The 18,079-nt window shown below is 35.8% G+C and overlaps 1 protein-coding gene across 1 annotated transcript in view; it reads left to right on the top strand.

Moving 5' to 3' along the window:
• The first annotated feature begins 456 nt into the window (after positions 1–456).
• PDE7B (phosphodiesterase 7B) overlaps positions 457–18,079 on the top strand; it is a 335,500-nt gene continuing 317,877 nt past the window's right edge. The window contains exon 1 of the mRNA XM_037844473.1: positions 457–594. Coding sequence (XP_037700401.1) covers positions 574–594 — 21 coding nt within the window. The 5' untranslated portion in view covers positions 457–573. The remainder of the gene's footprint in view (positions 595–18,079) is intronic.

The following is an 18,079-nucleotide window of genomic DNA, read 5'->3' as shown; positions in this document are numbered from 1 at the left end:
CACTTAGCCGCCAGCTAGTGAACAATCTGCAAGTGTATTCCTGAATGTAGGAGAGTGGGGTGCCCAGGCTAAGCACAAGCCCCTTTTCCTCATGGTCCAGGACTTTAAAATTAATAGCACATGCAGAGGAAAAACTAAACCCTTTGACGTCACTCTGGAAATGAGGAAACATAAACAGAAAAGGCTCCGCTCCAGTGAGCGGCCGGGGTGGAAGCCGATTGGTCTCTGCTTTCCCTTGCCTGTGGCGACTGACAGCGCCTCCCCGCCCGGCGGCCGTCCGGGCTCCGCGGCAGGCTCGGCTGGGACCCAGCGCCGTCCGGGGAAAGTGGTGTCCTCGCCCACAGGGACCCGCGCCTCCACCTTCCTTGCCTTCGGGCTCTCGGGGCGCACTTGTGTTTCCTTTCTTTCTTTCTTTTTTTTTTTTTCTTTCTTTTTTTTTTTTTTTTTTGACTTAATTATATTCCTAATCCTGGATGAAGTTGCTGGATTCTGCAGCACAAGTCTTCATGAACAAGCAGCACGGCTCAGAGATTTCACGGCATTCAGAGGTCACAGAACTGCCGCTATGGTTAAATGTCTTGTTTAATGGTTGAGGTATGTACAACAAATCTAAGTGGCCAGCTAATTTCTCCTGAGACGGCAGAGTCACAGAGAGAGGGGCAGGATTTATGTATGTATGTATATATATATATATATATATATATATACACACACACACACACACACACACACACATATATATTGTCTGTGATTGTTACAATAGCAACCAGTTTTAGAACTGACTAAATATTATCACTTACCTTGAATTAACCATTTGAAAGCAACAGGGTTGCATTCCAACCAGTTAATGAGAAACTCTGGCCATTCTTTCTGTACTTTGGCTTTTTGCTTGTTTGTTTGTTTTGTTTTGTCTTAATGACTGCAATATTTCTTCTCCAACGTAAATCTTACAGTTGGGTCATTTTTATTTTCGATGGGACAGGATAGGAAAATGTTGGTAAAGGAATTGGTGGGGATTGTGGAGGAGGAAAGAAGAAAATAAAGTCTTGAGTTTGTCTTGTTGGTTGTAATCAGACTAGAAGGAATTAGTAGAAAGAGGGGCAGGAACTGGTAATGGGACTGAAGACAGACAAGCCTGTAGAAGGTGTGTCAGAAAAATGAATTCTGAGGGAAAATTCACTTTTTCACCTTGATTGTACTTAAGAAAAAAGTGTTGGAATTCATAATCAACAGGGAGATGCAAATACTGAGGTGGATGGCCTGTGATTTCTATCTTAATTTTTATGAAGGAAAATAAAAACTTTATTACTGCGGCAAATTTGCTAATTATCTTTTCCTACAATAGTTGAATGCAGAGTAAGATATTTAATTAGGGAGTTAAGTGAGCAAGCCTGGGGGCTAATTAATGATCTGTAGATTCTGTTCTTCACGTGTTCTGGCCACAGTGACGATTGCAATGTCAGAGTAAATCTCTCTGCTCAGGAAGGAAAGCTGATGCATTCATATACAGTAAGCAGGCTAAATGCTACCAGAAGCAGGACACTTTGATGAAGCGCTAGCATCCTGAGTGGCTCATTATTATTATGTGTTGAGGAGGACCCCTGCTAAAAATCTTTCCAATTCAAAGAGCCAGTTTTTGTAAAAGCAATTCAGTAATATATAATGGCCATGACTTTTCTTATTACCCTTCTCAAAGTTATGCAATTGCAAACAAGACAGGATTACTCTGTTTCCAGAATTTCTTACTTGATTTTTATTTAAGTTTCTATTCTCAACATTGAGAACCAGAAATCTTTAAAACTGGGTCATGTTAGCAGTGGTATTAAGCAAGGTTTCAAACACAGAGTGCATTTCAAGAAGTGAACAAAATGAACTGCCTGAGACTGTGATGTACCAAGTTAAAAAATGCAAAAATATTAGCTCTCAAATGCAGAGGATGTGCTGTGAATGCACAATCGCTTTTCTGCAGTGCCTGGTGGGAAAACAAGGACTTTATGTGTTGCAAATGCATAACTGCAGCTCCTCCATTTCCTCTGTTTTATCTTTTTTTTTTTTTTTTTTTTTCCCCACTGGCTGGTGAAACAAAGACGGGTGTCAGTATTTATGTCTTGATTGGCATCTTCTTTAATAAAATGAAGTCACTGTTTGTCTCAAGTAAATGACCAAAGTTAAGTTTTTCTAGTTGCAACTCCAAACCTGTATCCTCTTTTAAGAAGATGTTTACAAGAGACTGTATTCTGTCTGATTTCAGAATGTACTCATTCCTTTGAAAAACAGGAGACAAAATCATTGGTGACTAATGTCAGCAAATTCACTGGGAGAAACATTTTTTTAAATCAAGTTACTTAGGGCAAGGGTGAAAAAAACCCAAGCTATGACAGAGGCAGACATCAACTTAAGGAAAATTATTACACCAAGTGCATCTTTTAATGCCCCACACAAAGCGACCCATTGTTGGTTCTCAATAAATACCTAATTAAAATGTTTGATAGAATTTGCTACACTTCCTGTATTGTAAATGTTAATAATTTTCATACACATCATTCAACTGTCTTTGAAAAATATTTTAGGTGTTAGTCCAGCCTAAAATATATTCAAGAAATCAATACATTAATGTACAGAGGAAGACAGTCCAAATTTTCACTTGTGTTATTTCAGTTAAAGGATGTCTTATCCCAAACAGATGCGAAAGTAAAATGAGCAAGCGTCCTCAGAGTGGGAACATACCTCTTGGAAAATACCTCTGCCTAGTAATGAATCTTTCAAAGTCTAATTTGCTGTTAGTCAGGCTCAAATCACAGGGGGAGCTGCTTGTTGACTCATAGCACATAGTGTTGGAAGGAATTTATTAAGTGGTAAGCTAATCCAAGCAAGGCTAAAAGTATTCGTTATGTTAAAAAGAACTGTCCAAATTCAGCATCAGAATAAAATTCAGGACATAAATGTAGATGCTAAAAGGTCTTCTAAGTGGTTCAACTTGCATTGCTGAAGTTTGAGTTACTTAGTGTGGAACCCTCTAGGTGTAGAAATTTCTTTCCCAAAGAGGCTGCCATCCTGTGGACTTAGTTGATGTTTCTCAAGAGAAGTCCATGGACAAGTGGGAGACTCCCTCTACAGGCATGTCTCTCTGGGGAAGAAGGGATCTTGCATTGGGGGATTACAGGTCCCCCACACAGGGATGAGATGTCCTCCTTCTGCGCCTCCTCCTGGCAGTTTTCTTTTTCTCCTCAGAATGCACCTTGGAGCACACCCATGGCCCATATGGGAGTGGCCTTGGGGTCAGGATCATTGGCTTCTCCAGGCATCCCAGATGGGTTTGTCAACATCCTCACTTCGATCTGTGAGATGATACCTACTTGGTACATTGGCAGTATTAAAAGTTGTTGATGTGGAAATTTTGGGGGGAAGGGGAAAGAAGAGATGTAGAAACCAAAATGGATCCAATAGCTTCTCTGTACCTTGCATTGTTAGAGATTTGAATCCAGAAGGCGAAAATATGTCAAAGTTCTAGTGTATCATCAAGGCATTTTTATGTTCCTACTTTCCCAAGAATTGTTGAGATATCCAGGTGTGTTCATTTGTATGTATAGATTGATTGTGGAGAGTGTACTAAATGGGAGCAGATGGAGATGGGGCTCTGGAGTGTGTGTCCTCATTCTGACTCTAACTAACTGGGGGATTCTGAGCCACTTTCCCACTCTTGACCTCAGCTTCCTCCTCTGTGAAAGGAGCTGCTGGTACTGGGTTATTTCTAACCACCTTTTTAGATCACACTTTTTTATAGTATTCTTACTCTCAATTGGGATGGGTTTCAGTTTCCTGGCTGCTAAAACAAATACAACAAAATGGGTTGGCTTAAACAACAGGAATTTATTGGCTCATGTTTCAGAGACTAGAAGGATTGCTTTCTCTGGGGTCAGTAACTTCTGGCTGGCTGGCAGTCTTTGGGGGTTTTTTCGCATCACATGGCAATGCACACGGTGGCATCTTCTTTCTCCTGCGGGTTCCATTGACTTCCAGGTTCTGGCTGCTCCCTGTGGCTTCTCTCCCTCTGTCTGACTTTACTCTGCTAATAAAGGAATCCAATAATCCAGATTAAAGCCCAACCTGATTCCACTGGGCCACTCCTTAACTGGAGTGACATCTTGAAGAGCTCTTGTGTACAGTGGTCCACACCCACCAGATTGGGGACCAAGACCAAGAACATATCCAAACTGGGGAGCACAACCCAGTCCACCACAGGGCATGTTTGTTTTTTAACTCCCTTTAGACACAAAAGTGAAAGTGTTAAACCTTTAGCCATAAAACATTACTGCATGTTTTCTCCATGTCGAGCGCCATGCTTGTGGAGGTGAAGTGAATGAAAAGATGGGTAAGCTAAGACTCCCACCTTTACCAGCTTATATTCCAGTTAAACATAGAAACGAGCAAGTGGAGTCTGGGTGGAGAAATGGAGGAACGAGAGGAGGGGAGGTTTGGGAGGCAGCTGGTGATGAGAGAAGACAGCCTAAAAGAGGTGACCTATGCAGTTTGGAATTCAAAGGAAAAAACACTATTTTAGTCTTTATAGATGTTTACTTTTTATTATTGTTCTCTTTAATATGATCAATTCAAGACATTGTCATTCTTTTCAAATAATATATTTGTATTGGTATTCTTTAGAAATATAGTGTTAAAGAGAGTCAGTGTATTCCCATGAGTTAACTTGCCGTACATGCCTGAGATGGTGAACCGAAGCAGTGCGTTGGCATCTTCACCATTGCTTGAGTCTAGAACCCCGAGGAATTATGGAAAGCCAAGTCCTCAGGGAGCTCTGACAGCAGCCCGTGGTCCCAGATGCCATTTGGTTTAAGCAAGAACTGCTCGTGAGCCGTGAAGGGCTGAAGCACCAGCACCATATGGCATCATGGGAAGTGGCTGGCGGGCAGGAGACCCCTGATGGTAGGTCACAACATCCACACAGCTCCGGTGTGACTTCAGGCAAATTTCTTGAATGCTGCAGTCTCAGTTTCGTCCTATTTAAAGTGAGACTATTGGAATACTTCTAGGTGGCCCTTTCCCCTTTCCACAGCCTGTGATTTACCCTGAGATTAATACTGAATCACCAGCATGCATTTCTTTTCATTCTCCCCCTGCCCCCCAGTCCTTATTTCCACCACTTCCCTCTATAGCTTGCCTTTACAGGGCTACCCAGATTCACATATTTTCACCCCTCTTGGGTGAACAGAAAGAAACCAACAAATACAAAACAAGGCTAGGGATTTTGGAGAATTGCCCCCCAGAGAATTATCACTCCCCTGGGATGCTCACCCACCCTGGCCCCATTTCTCTTAGATGATTGATGTGCCACCCCTGGCTGTGCAGTGCCTGAGACAACGAACGAAGCATTTTGTGTCTGTTGTTGCGGTGGCCTCTGTGCTACTGCACAAGGGCCCACCAGTGCCCTAGATTTTCTATGTTATGTCGTTTAATAGCTCTTCAGCTGTAATTCTTCTTTCTCTAAGAGAACAAGTGAAAATGTGTTGGTAACTAAGTGGGGGGTCCTTAGAAGAAGCTGGCTTTAGGAAAGGTGGTTATCCGTGGGTAGCACAGGCTGCCTGCCCCACCCTGGAGGTGGGGTTTGATGTAGTTCTCTGATCCAGGAGCATGTGGCTGGTCCCACGTGGCCCAGGGCGTCCTGCTGCCTTCTCCAGTGAGGGTTCACCATTCACAGCTCAAGCACAGGGAATCGGGAGCAGGAGTTAAGAGTCTCAAATAAGCCTAAAAAATAACATGACCCCAAACACACAAAATCTATTAAGCAATAAATATTGCTCAAGACTACTGTATAATACCTCAATATTTTGAAATTTTAAATCCTTTCATGGATGCTTTATATATCTATTTGCATACCATATAAAGCATGAAAATAATAGCCTTAAGACAATATACCAGTAAAGAAACTTTATATGTCATACATTTAAAGTTTCCCTTCCTTCCTTTCTTCCTTCCTTCCTTGCTTCCTTCCTTCCTTCTCTTTCTTTTTGATATATGTAATTGGTAGGTTTTGATGGGTTCTACTGTATTAAAGATAGGACAAGATTTGTTTTAGTTTTTGCTTTCTAGTGGTTGGTGAATTCATGTGCAATTTTTCATTAAAATTCTGGCTCAGATTTTTTTCTTATTAATACTCTCTCTTTTACATCATCCAAATAACAGATATGTTTATAAATATAGAATTATCCTTTCTGAATGATTATCAGTACTACCCCTCTGCTCCACACACATAACCAAAGGATTCTGTTAAAGAATGTCATTTATACATGACTTGAATACACTGAAGTTTATGTAAGAGTTTTGAGCTCTAAGAACCCTATTCTTTTCCTCTGGGATTGGAGGTGGGGTCCAGGATTAGCCTGCTGTGGGAAGTATATTTCCATGGCTCCAGGTGTAGACATGAGGAGGCTACTGTGTGCCTGAGTTGGTCAAAACTTGATATCTAAAGACACCAAATAGTCAATGTTTTACATAATCTTTGACACTAGAAATTCTAGGCTAAGAACATATGTGATTATGTTTATTTTGGCATTGTTAGTAATATATTAAAAATCAGAAGCTACCTAAATCCATCAGTAGGTGAACTGTTGAACACATTTTTTTAAATACATACAATACAATATCATGTCATCATTTAAAAGAATGAGGTAGATCTACATGCATAAATCTGGAAGGATGTTCAGGAAATACTAAGCGAAAAAATTGTTCTGCATTACCATTTGTGTAAATGCACATAAACATGCACACACACTTATAGATAATTTCTGAAAGTTCACACACAAAAAACTTAACATTGGGTGCCTCTGGGTGGAGAACTCAACAGAAGAGATAGGAATAAGTTTTACTTCGCATGTATACACTTCAGAATGGTTCAAGTTTTCCCTGTATAAATTCATTACATTACAATGCAAGAAAGTACTGACATTGATTTATTACCTAGTGAAATTTTTAAGTTGTGGGAAAATTCAGAAGGTAAAAGAAGAAAGTTCTCATTGGTTTTGTTCATTCCTGCCTTGCTCCTTGTTCCTTCGAACCTTATCGAGTTTCTCCCGTGTGCCATTCACACACCTGGGGAGCACAGAGGGTGTGGAAGTAAGAGGCCCAGAGGGAAGAGACAGATGCTCCATCACTCTGGCTTGAGTGGCTTTGGGCCACCCATCCCTCCAAGCACCAGTATCCTCTTGTATTAGCTGAGTTGAAGCCAAAGTTCCTTCCAGCTGTGATTCGTGTCTAAGAAAGCTTCCTGACAGGTGCCTGACACCCATCTGCAAACCTTCTCACCAACTGAACATACCTTTTTTACAGCTTTGAACATTTTGACTCAATTTTCAATCTGGTCTAATTGTTCAAATTAATTAAATATGCAAAATATATTTATCTGAACAGTGTTTAGGAAAACCACACATCATGGAGAAAATTGTAAATTAAAAGTACACTGTAATGTCATTTAGTCACAGGACAGTAGAAAACACAACTTAAATTAAGATGTTCAGTTCATACAGTAATACAAGAAACTCATGTTTCTTCCATTGGAATATGATTTCTACATTTCTGGGTTTTCCAGAAGGGAAAAAAAAAAAAGAAAACCTTCATTTCCTTTTCTCATTATGCCACTTGCCAGCTGTGTCTGGTCAGATGAAAGGCCTCAGTCATTCACACAAGTGTGGACAGGGTTCTCGTAAAAGGGGATGCCACAGCAGGACAGAAGTCTGAAGAATGCCTTCATTTAGAAAAGGTCATTAAATCCATGAAAAAAGATTTTACTATGCAATAGAATTATAGTACATTTCCATGTCTTTAAGACTTGGGTTCTTACTTTTTCAATTAAAAACTTCATTTTAATTTTGTTTTTTGTTTTACTTGGAAATTGCAAGTGTTAGTCATTTTAATTATTCAGTCGTTTTTACTTCCCACTTTTCTAGACCTGTATTACTGGATTGGAGTAAAGAATACTTTTTTAAGTTAAAACAAAACAAAAGAGATGAGTGTAAAAAACAGGCATTTGTCTTATCTACCAGTTTTGAATGCCCAGAAACAATATTCTGAAATTTTCTCTGGAAATCTCTTTGAATGATTTAAAGATTCATTAAATATTATCAAAATAATTCAATGACTTTTAAGTAAAATAGTTGAGAAATATTGTCTCCTTTTTCTTTGAATGTATTGCCCTCAAGTGTCCGAGGATGGATGTGTGAGAGAGAGTGTGGGCAAAACCCTCCTCAAATTTGTGGACACATCAAAGTTGGTAACAGTATTTGTGTCAACAAGCAGTGAGTTGGAAAGCACAGCCCATTTAAAAATATATTGTCTCCATTAATTGTGGATCATTAAAAGTGAAATAAATTGAATGCATTTTTGAATTAAATGGCAATAATACATAATTTTTAAAAATTCAGTTTGAGTATTTTAAGTGAAGGGGGAGAACGGAAGGCAGAAAGATACAAAATTAGGATCAAACTTTCTTCAAAGAGCACTGAACTTGTAACCTAAAGCCTCAAGTTCAAGTTCCAGGTGCTAGTCTTACTAAAAGTAATTTAACACTTTTTGCCTTTCAAGTCTCTAAAATGTAAATTTAAAGTGAGGTACCTTAGGTTTTAAAATTTTGAGAATTTACTTAGCTCGCAAAGGGACTGGCTTTTAAATCTAACTATGTAGCTTAGTTATTTCATAAGACAAATATCATGTCACTTCTTTCTCAGAATATTCCTGTTAGCTAAGAATTGGTTACACCCATTTTAAAGACAGAGAAATTACAGCTAATAGAATTGGGATTCAATATCAGCTTTTCAGATGACAATTATTAATTGCTTTTGTAAGTTTAAAATGTGTTATGTTTAAAAATACATCTTCAATCATCCTAAGTATGAGTCAGAGAAATTTTTAAAAATATTCATACAAAATGAAATAATCTGTTTAAAAAGGTAAAAGCAACCTTCTCAGTATATTTATTTTCAGGAGGTTAAAAGTATATAAGAGGATCAATATTATTTCCTTTTAAATGTGTTCACAATGGATGGATATGGCACTTCAACCTTTAGAAGTTTTGCTCTGAGAAGCAGTATAAAGTAATGGTCCACATCGCAGAATTTGGTATCTTTCTATATTGTTCCCTTACTAGCTTCCTGGATAACTTAGTTTTTCTGGGTCTACCCCTATTGATTATTTATAAGATGGTAGTGTTTAAACTATTTGCTTCATAAGATGGTTGAGAAGATAGAATGAGTTTTATTTGTAAAGTGTATGAAAGATACTAAGGTTCATACAAGTTTAGATGTTTTAACAATAATTTCATGGAATTAAACTATTTTGCATACAGCATTAAGCATTTCAGAGGAATATAATTTTTAATTTTCTTTTTAAACTTTCTGAATTGAACTATAGCACAGATACAGAAAAATACCTAACGTAAAATGTACATCAGTGAGCCTCTGCGTAACCATTACCCAAGTCAAGAAATAGAACATTAAACCATTGTCGGCACCTTGGAAACCCCATGCTGCCCCCCTCCATTCTGTTGCTCAAAATTATACATTGAGATTCATTAGATTGTTGCATATAGGTGTGTTTTGTTCGTTTTCATTGTTGCATAGTGTTTCATTACATGAATATACAAAACTTACTTATCCGTTCCACTGTGGAAGAGCATTTGGGTCGCAGCCAGTTCTTAGTGATATGAATAATGCTAGCCTGAATAATCTCATACCTATCTTTTTTTGCACATGTACCTATATTTCTGTTGATATATATCTGGGAATAAAGCTGTTGGGCGCAAGAAGTGTTCATGTCCCACTTTAGTAGAAAATTCAAAATTGCTAAGAATGGTTGAAATAATTTACACTCTTACCACCAGTGTATTGCAGTTCAGTGGTCAATTGCTCTACTTCCTCACTAACAATTCTGGTAGATGAGTAGTTGTAGCTTATTATGGTTTTAATTTGCATTTCCCTGATTACTAATGAGTTTGAGTATCTTTTCACATGTATATTGGCCATGTAAATATCCCCTCTCTGGGAAGTGTCTCTTTGTATATTAATTGGTAGAACTGATCTTTTTCCACTTACTTAGAAAAATTTGTGTTGTGGTAAAATGTATATAACAAACTTTTTCATTTTAAGTATTTCTAAGAATGCAATTCAGTGGCATTAGTTACATTCACAATGTTGTGCAGTCATAATCACACTGTATTTCCAAAACTTTTTTGTCAACCCCAAACAGAAACTACGCATTCATTAGGCAATAACTCCCCATTCCATATCCACCCATACTTTCAGTCTCTATGAATTTGTCTGTTATAGATATTTCATGAAATTATATAGTATTTGTCCTTCATTTTTTTAAATTAACTTCATCAAATAAAAAAACATTTCCAAACAAAACAAGGCAAAGCAATAGGATAAAAAAATATCCTGAAATAACTTCATTCCTTCCAATATGCTCCTGCCATACCAAAAGAAAATTAAAGAACCAGAGTCACGCCTGAGCATTCCCATATCATTAAGATCACCCTCAATAACTTGTCTGTTCCTATTAGATTATCGTTCTTCCTTCACTAGCTGCTGTCCATCTCTAGGTCCCCCATATTCTACATCATAAGACACTTATTTTACATTTTTTACGGAGTTCACATTAGTGGTAACATACAATGTCTCTCCTTTTGTGTCTGCCTTATTTCACTCAGTATTATGTCTTCAGGGTTCATCCATGTTGTCATATGTTTCATGACCTCGTTCCTTCTTACTGCTGCATAGTATTCCATCGTGTGTATATACCACATTTTGTTTATTCATTCATCTGATGAAGGACATTTAAGTTGTTTCCATCTCTTGGCGATTATGAACAATGCCTCTATGAACATCAGTGTACAAATATCCTTTCACATCAACACTTTCAGATCCTCTGGGTAAATTCCGAGAAGTGAAATTGCTGGATCGTAGGGTAACTCAATATCTAGTTTTCCAAGGAACTGCCAAACTGTCTTCCACAATGGTTGAACCATTGTACAGTCCCACTAGCAATGAATAAGAGTTCCAATTGCTTCACATCCTTTCCAGCATTTGTAGTTTAATGGCAGCCATTCTTATTGGTGTGAGATGATACCTCATTGTTGTCTTGATTTGCATCTCCCTAATAGCTAGCAAAGGTGAACATTTTTTAATGTTTTTTTTTTTTTTTGCCATTTGAATTTCCTCTTCAGAGAAATGTCTTTTCATATCTTTATCCCATTTTATATTTGGGCTGTTTGTAGTATTGTCATTGAGTTGTAAGATTTCTTTATATATACAAGGTATCAGTCTCTTATCAGATACATGGTTTCCAAATGTTTTCTCCCATTAAGTTGGCTGCCTCTTTACCTTTCTGACAAATTCCTTTGAGGTACAGAAGACTTTATTTCTGAGGAGTTGACATTTATCTATTTTTTCTTTTGTTGATTGAGCTTTAGGTGTAAGGTCTAAGAAGTGACCTCCTAATATTAGATCTTGAAGATGTTTTCCTACATTATCTTCTAGGAGTTTTATGGTGCTATCTCTTTTATTCAGATCTTTGATCCATGTTGAGTTAATTTTTGTATAGGGTGTGAGGTAGGCCCCATTTGTTGAAAAGGCTGTTATGTCCCAGTTCAGTGGATTTTGGCACCTTATCAAAAATCCATCAACCATAGATCTGGGGGTCTATTTCCAAATTCTCAATTCAACTCCATTGATCAATACGTCTATCTTCGTGCCAATACCATGCTGTCTTGATTTCTGTGTTTTATAGTAGGCTTCAAAATCAGGCAATTTAAGTCCTCCCACTTTGTTCTTCTTTTATAGAATGTTTTCAGCAATTTGAGGCATCTTTCCCTTCCAAGTAAATTTGATGACAAGCTTTTCCAAGTCTGCAAAGTAGATTGTTGAAATTTTGATGGGATTTGCATTGAATCTGTAGATCAGTGTGGGTGGGATTGATATCTTAATGACATTTAGCCTTCCTATCCATGAACATGGACTATTTCTCCATCTCTTTAGGTCCCCTTTTATTTCTTTTACTAGAGTTATGTAATTTTCTGGGTAGAGGTCTTGTGCATCCTTGGTTAAGTTTATTCCTAGGTACTTAATTTTTTTAGGTGCTACTGAGAATGGAATCTTTTTCTTGAGTGTCTCTTCAGTTATGTCATTTCTACTGTATAGGAATGTTACTGACTTTTATGCATTAATCTTATATCCCACCACATAGCTGAGTTTCTTCATTAGCTCAAGTAGGTGTGCAATCAATTTCTCAGGGTTTTCCAAATATATGATCGTATCATCTGCAAATAATGAGAATTTTGCTTCTTCCTTTCCAATATGGATGCCTTTTATTTCTTTGTCTTGCTGAACTGCTCTGGCTAGAACTTCTGGCACAATGTTGAGTAACAGTGGTGACAACGGGCATCCTTGTCTTGTTCCTGATCTTAGAGGGAAGGCTTTCAGTCTCTCACCATTGAGTACGATGCTGGCTGTGGGTTTTTCATAGATGGCCTTTTTCATATCAAGGAAATTTCCTTCAATTCCTAGATTTTGAAGTGTTTTTTATCAAAAAAGGAGGCTGGATTTTGTTGAATGCTTTTTTAGCATCTATTGAGATGATCATTTGATTTTTCCCTTCTGTTTTGTTAATGTGTTATATTAAGTTGATTGATTTTCTTCTGTTGAACCACCCTTGCATGCCTGGGATGAGCCCTACTTGGTTAGAGTGTATAATATTTTAATGTGTCTTTGAATTTGATTTGCAAGTATTTTTTTGACAATTTTTGCATCTATATTCATTAGGGAGATTGGCCTATAGTTTTCCTTTCTTGTAGCATCTTGATCTGGTTTTAGTATTAGAGTGATGTTGGCTTCATAAAATGAACTAGGTAGTGTTCCATTTTCTTCAATTTTTTGAAATAGTTTAAGTAGGAATGGTGTCAGTTCTTTTTGGAAAATTTGGTAGAATTCCCCTGTGAAGTCATCTGGACCAGGGATTTTATTTGTAGAAAGCCTTCTAATAACTGATTGGATCTCTTTACTTGTGATTGGTTTGTTGAGGTCTTCTATTTCTTCTCTATTCAGTCTAGGTGTTATTAGTTCTTTGGTGTCTAGTTTATCACATACCGTAATGTTCTCAGAGTCCATCTATTGTAGCCTGTATCAGAACTTTATGATGGAATAAAATTCCAATGTGTATATATACCAGACTTTGTTTATCCCATTATCTGTTGATGGACACTTGGGTAGTTTCCACCTTTTGGCTGTTTTGAATAATGCTGCTATGAACACTGATGTACAAGTATCTGAGTTCATATTTTCAATTCTTGAGGGTATATACAAAGGAGTGGAATTGCTGAGTCATATGTTAATCCTATGTTTAACTTATTGAGGAGCTGCCAAACTGTTTTCCACAGCAGCTGCACCACCTTACATTCCCCTCAGCAATGCCTGAGAGTTCCAATTTTTCAACATCCTTGCCAATATTTGTTATTTTCCCTTTTAAAAAAAAATAGCCATCCTGGGGGGTGTGAAGTGGTATTTTATTGAGGTTTTGATTTGCATTTAAATAATGAATAATAATGTTGAGCATCTTTTCATGTACTTATTGTACCTCTCCTTTGGAGAAATGTCTATTCAAGTCCTTTGCCTATTTTTTAATTGCTATGTTTGTATTTTAGTTCTTGAACTTTAGAGGTTCCTTATATATTCTCAGTGTTAAACTGGAATTTATTTATTTTTGATACTATTGATTGTTATATATGTTATAAATATTGTCTCCCATTGCTAAAATCTCCAGCTTTTTTCTTCTTCTCCAAGATTGTTTTGGCCATTCTTGATTCTCTGCATCTCCATATAAACTTTACAATCAACTTAAGATTTCCCACTAAAAAAACAAAAAAACTGCTGGGATACAGATCAATTTGGGAAAATTGACATCATTTCCTGACTGTTTCATTCCATGAACATGGTATATCCCTTCTTTTATTTAGGTCTTCATTAATTTCACTCAATAATATCTTCTAGCTTGCTGCGTACTCATTTTCCGTATTTCTGGCTATGTTTATGAGTAGGCATTTAGTATGTTGATGCTATTTTAAATGGTGTCTCTTCAATTTCAATTTTCACTTTTTGCTACTGATACATAGAAAAAAAATTAATTTTTCTATATCAAATTCATTATCAGTCTTGCTAAACTGACTTATGAATTCTAATTTATCTATAAATGTGTTTCATTTTCTAGGTAGGTAATCATAACATCCAAGAATATTGGCAGTTATATATCTCCTTTTCAATACTGATAACTTTTTTGTCTTATTGCGCTGGGTAGGATTTTCAGTAAAATGTTGAAAGGGAGATACTGTGCAACACTGTCTTATTTCCAATCTCAGAGGAAAAGGTTTCAGCATTCCACCATTCATTAAGATATTCCCTATGATATTTGGATGTTTCCTTGTATTCTTAGTTTGTTAAGATTGTCTATCCTGAATAAATATTTAATTTATCAAATGTGCTTTTTGATATTTATCGTGTGATTTTTCTCTATTATTCTATTAATATGTGGTTGATTTTGGAGTGTCAAATCAAAATTGAATCCTAGAATAGATCCAACTTGGTTGTGATATAGTATGCTTTCTTTTTTAGCATGTGTTATTGCTAATATTTTTTAGGATTTTGAAACTATGTTGATAAAAATGATTGTCCTAAAATTATCCTACCTGGTAAAGTCCTTACAATGGTTCTGCTGGCCCCATAAAATTTTTTGGTAAATCTTACCCTATTTTACATTTTTGTGGAAGCGTTTGCATAATTCATGTTATTTCTTCCTTAAGAGTGTGTTAGAGGTTGCAAATAAATCCATCTGGGCCTATAATATTTTGTGAGCAAGTGTTTAATTACAGTTTTAATTCATTATTTTTTAGAAACTATTCAGATTTTCCACTTTTTTGGTTCATTTTTGGTAAGTTGTGTTTTTCTAGGTTTTATCTATTTTATCTAAATGTTATAATTTATTAGCATGAAGTTGTTCATAATATCCTGTTATAATATCTTTAGTATTTGTATTGCTTTTTCTTCTTGGTATTAGGTATTTGTGCCATTTCTCCTTTTTTCTCCATTAGTTTTGCCAAAGGAGTTATCAATTTTATTAGACTTTTTAAATAAACAATTTTTGCCTTTTTAAATCCATTCTATTATATAAGCATATTTGTTATCCATTTTTATTGTTTAGTCCTTAATTTTTTTCTTTCTCCTTTTGTTTTGGCTGAAGTTTTATTTTTCTAATTTCTTAAAAGATTTGTTTGGCTAATTAATTTTCAGCCTTTCTTCCTTCTGAAAATATACATTTAAAGCTATAAATTTTCCTCTAACACAGTTTCAGTTGCATCCTATAAATTTTATGATTTAATGTTTTCATTGTCACTTAGTTTAAAATAACTTCAATTGCAATTTCTTTTTGGACTGAGATTACTTAGAAGAGCATTTATTCATTTGTGAACATATGTGGGATTTTCTAGTTATCTATTTGTCATTGTTTCCTAATATAACTCTACTGTGGTCATAAATCATATTCTATATGATTTAGGTCTTCGAAATTTGTTAAAGTTTGTTCATGACCCAACATACAGTCAACTTTTATAAGCAGGCTACATGCCCTTGAAATGAACATATATTATTCAGTTGGTAAATATAGCTCTCTCTATTTATGTCAATCAGAAAATCCATTAGTCATGTTCAAATTTGTATCATTTTTTTTTTCTGTTTCTATCAATTACTGAAAGAGATATATTAAAAATCCTACAGGTTCTCCTTTGAGTGTTGTCATCTTTTGCTTCATTATTGTGTTAAGCAATGTGAAATTGCTATTTTCATAGGTCAAAATGTTTGAACATCAGCAGTTTCATTTAGTTCAAGTTAATATATTTGGTGCCATGCTGTTAGACCATGTATTCACAATGGTGACAGGAATTGGTTTTTAGGAGGTACATATATATGGTGTGTGGCCCTCCAAAGAGTCCTAGTATATAAACAGGTATACAGTTCCAGTACATAAACAGATATACAGTGGATCTATGGTATTAACATTTCATGGTGGTGGGGGGGGGGAGTATTTAGGGGGAAAAATGTCAAAAAAGGCTCCTCAGGGTGGCAGGATTAAACAAAAGTTGAAAATTACTGAGTTAAACACAAATTTAGATATATTATATCTTTATGGTGCATTGAAACTTTAATCATAATTAAACATGTATTTTTTAATTAATGTTTTTTGCCTTTAATTCTACTTTGACTGATACTAACATCTTTACAACTCTCTCCATTGGTTAATGTTTGCATGGGTCATCATTTTTCATCATTTTAACTTTTAATTTTCTATATGTTTATACTTTGGATGTATCTCTTTACAAGCAGAAGATAGGTAAATTTTATTTTATTGTTCAGTCTGATTATATTTGTCATTTCAGTGGAATATTTAGTTCTTTTTAAGTTTCATGTAATTATTGATGTATTTGGGTTTAAATATGCCAACTTACTATGTATATTCTATTTGTCCTGCCTGTTCTACATTTCTTGTTTTCTTTGCTTGCTTTCTTTTGGATTGAGTATTTTTGTAATTGTATTGCCCCATTCCCTTTAGTTTGTTAATTTTTCATTCTTTTACATTGTTTTACTGGTTACTATTGAGGTTACAGCCTGCATTTTGGCCTAATCAAAATATACTACAAATTAGTACTTTTATATCTTTGTGGAAAATTTGAAGACCTTAGAATACTTTAACAGATTTTATACCCATCCTCAATTATATGGTGTTGTTAGGTATTTAATCTTATGACATTCAGATTCCACAAACTTTTTTATTATTTTTTGGTTTTTATAATCCTATATACTCTTCATTCCTTCCTACTTCTCTTTGATAACATATAGGTTTTCCTTAAATGCAGTGATGATTTGGTTCTTTTTTATTATTTTTTTTTTCTGAAATGTCTTTATTTCACCTTTATTTTTTAAGTGTACTTTATCTGGGAACAAATTCCAGATTTGGTAGATTTTCCCTCCAATTTAAGATATTCTATTTCCCTTAACTTCCATTGTTTCTGTTAAGATGTCAGCCAACAGTCTTTTTAAAAGCAATTTGTCCTTTTTCTCTGAATGTAATATTTTCTCTCCATCTTTGATTTCCAAGAGTGTTAGGTGTGGTTTCTTTGCATTTATCCCACTTGGATTTTTGTGGCTTCTTAAGTGTATGCCTTGATGTCTTTCAAAAATTTTGGAAAATTCCCATTTATTTTCTTTTTTAATAATGCTTCTGTCCCATTCTCTTCTACCTTTCTTAATGAGATTCCAAATAAATATATGTTAGAGCTTTTACCATTCCTATCCTCATTAACACTCATTGCTTTCTATCCCTTGGTCTCTTGGTTCGTCATTTCAGGTATGTTCTTTTGACCAATATTTTATTTTCCTAATGCTCTCTGTGCTATACCTAATCTATCATTTAATGTAGTAATTGGTTTCTTAATTTCAGTCATGGCATTTTTCAGTTCTAGAATTTCTTGAGATTTATTTTGATAGTTTCTAGGTGTCTGTCAAAATGCTCCATCTGGTTTTTCATATCCTTGAACATATTATGCATTTATTTTTAAGTCTTTTTAACTGTATTATTTGCATCTCTAGAGTGTCTATTTCTAGTGCCCGGTGGTGGTCCTGATTGGATCAAATTGTCTTGCCTCTCGTACATCCAATTACTTTGAGAGAGTGCCAGATATTGTACATAAAACATTGTAGAGGTAACTTGAGGCCTAGTGTGATGTTGTCATTCTCCAGACAGGATTTACATTTGCTTATGGGAAGTTACCAGAAGCACCAACAAACCCTATTACCTTTTTCAAGTAATTACCTCATTTCAGCTTAAATGAAATTTACATATATTATGGTGCTTAAATCAGTGGCTGGCACATAATAAGCACAATTTAACCATTCCTTCTTTTTCCCTTCATTTGCTTTCTCTAAAGGATGTAGAAAGAGAGAATGGGAAGAAAGTTTTATGAATATCCTATATG

Source organism: Choloepus didactylus, chromosome 7, assembly GCF_015220235.1.
Source record: "Choloepus didactylus isolate mChoDid1 chromosome 7, mChoDid1.pri, whole genome shotgun sequence".
NCBI classification, from domain to species: domain Eukaryota; kingdom Metazoa; phylum Chordata; class Mammalia; order Pilosa; family Megalonychidae; genus Choloepus; species Choloepus didactylus.
This window is presented reverse-complemented; position numbering and strand designations above follow the sequence as displayed.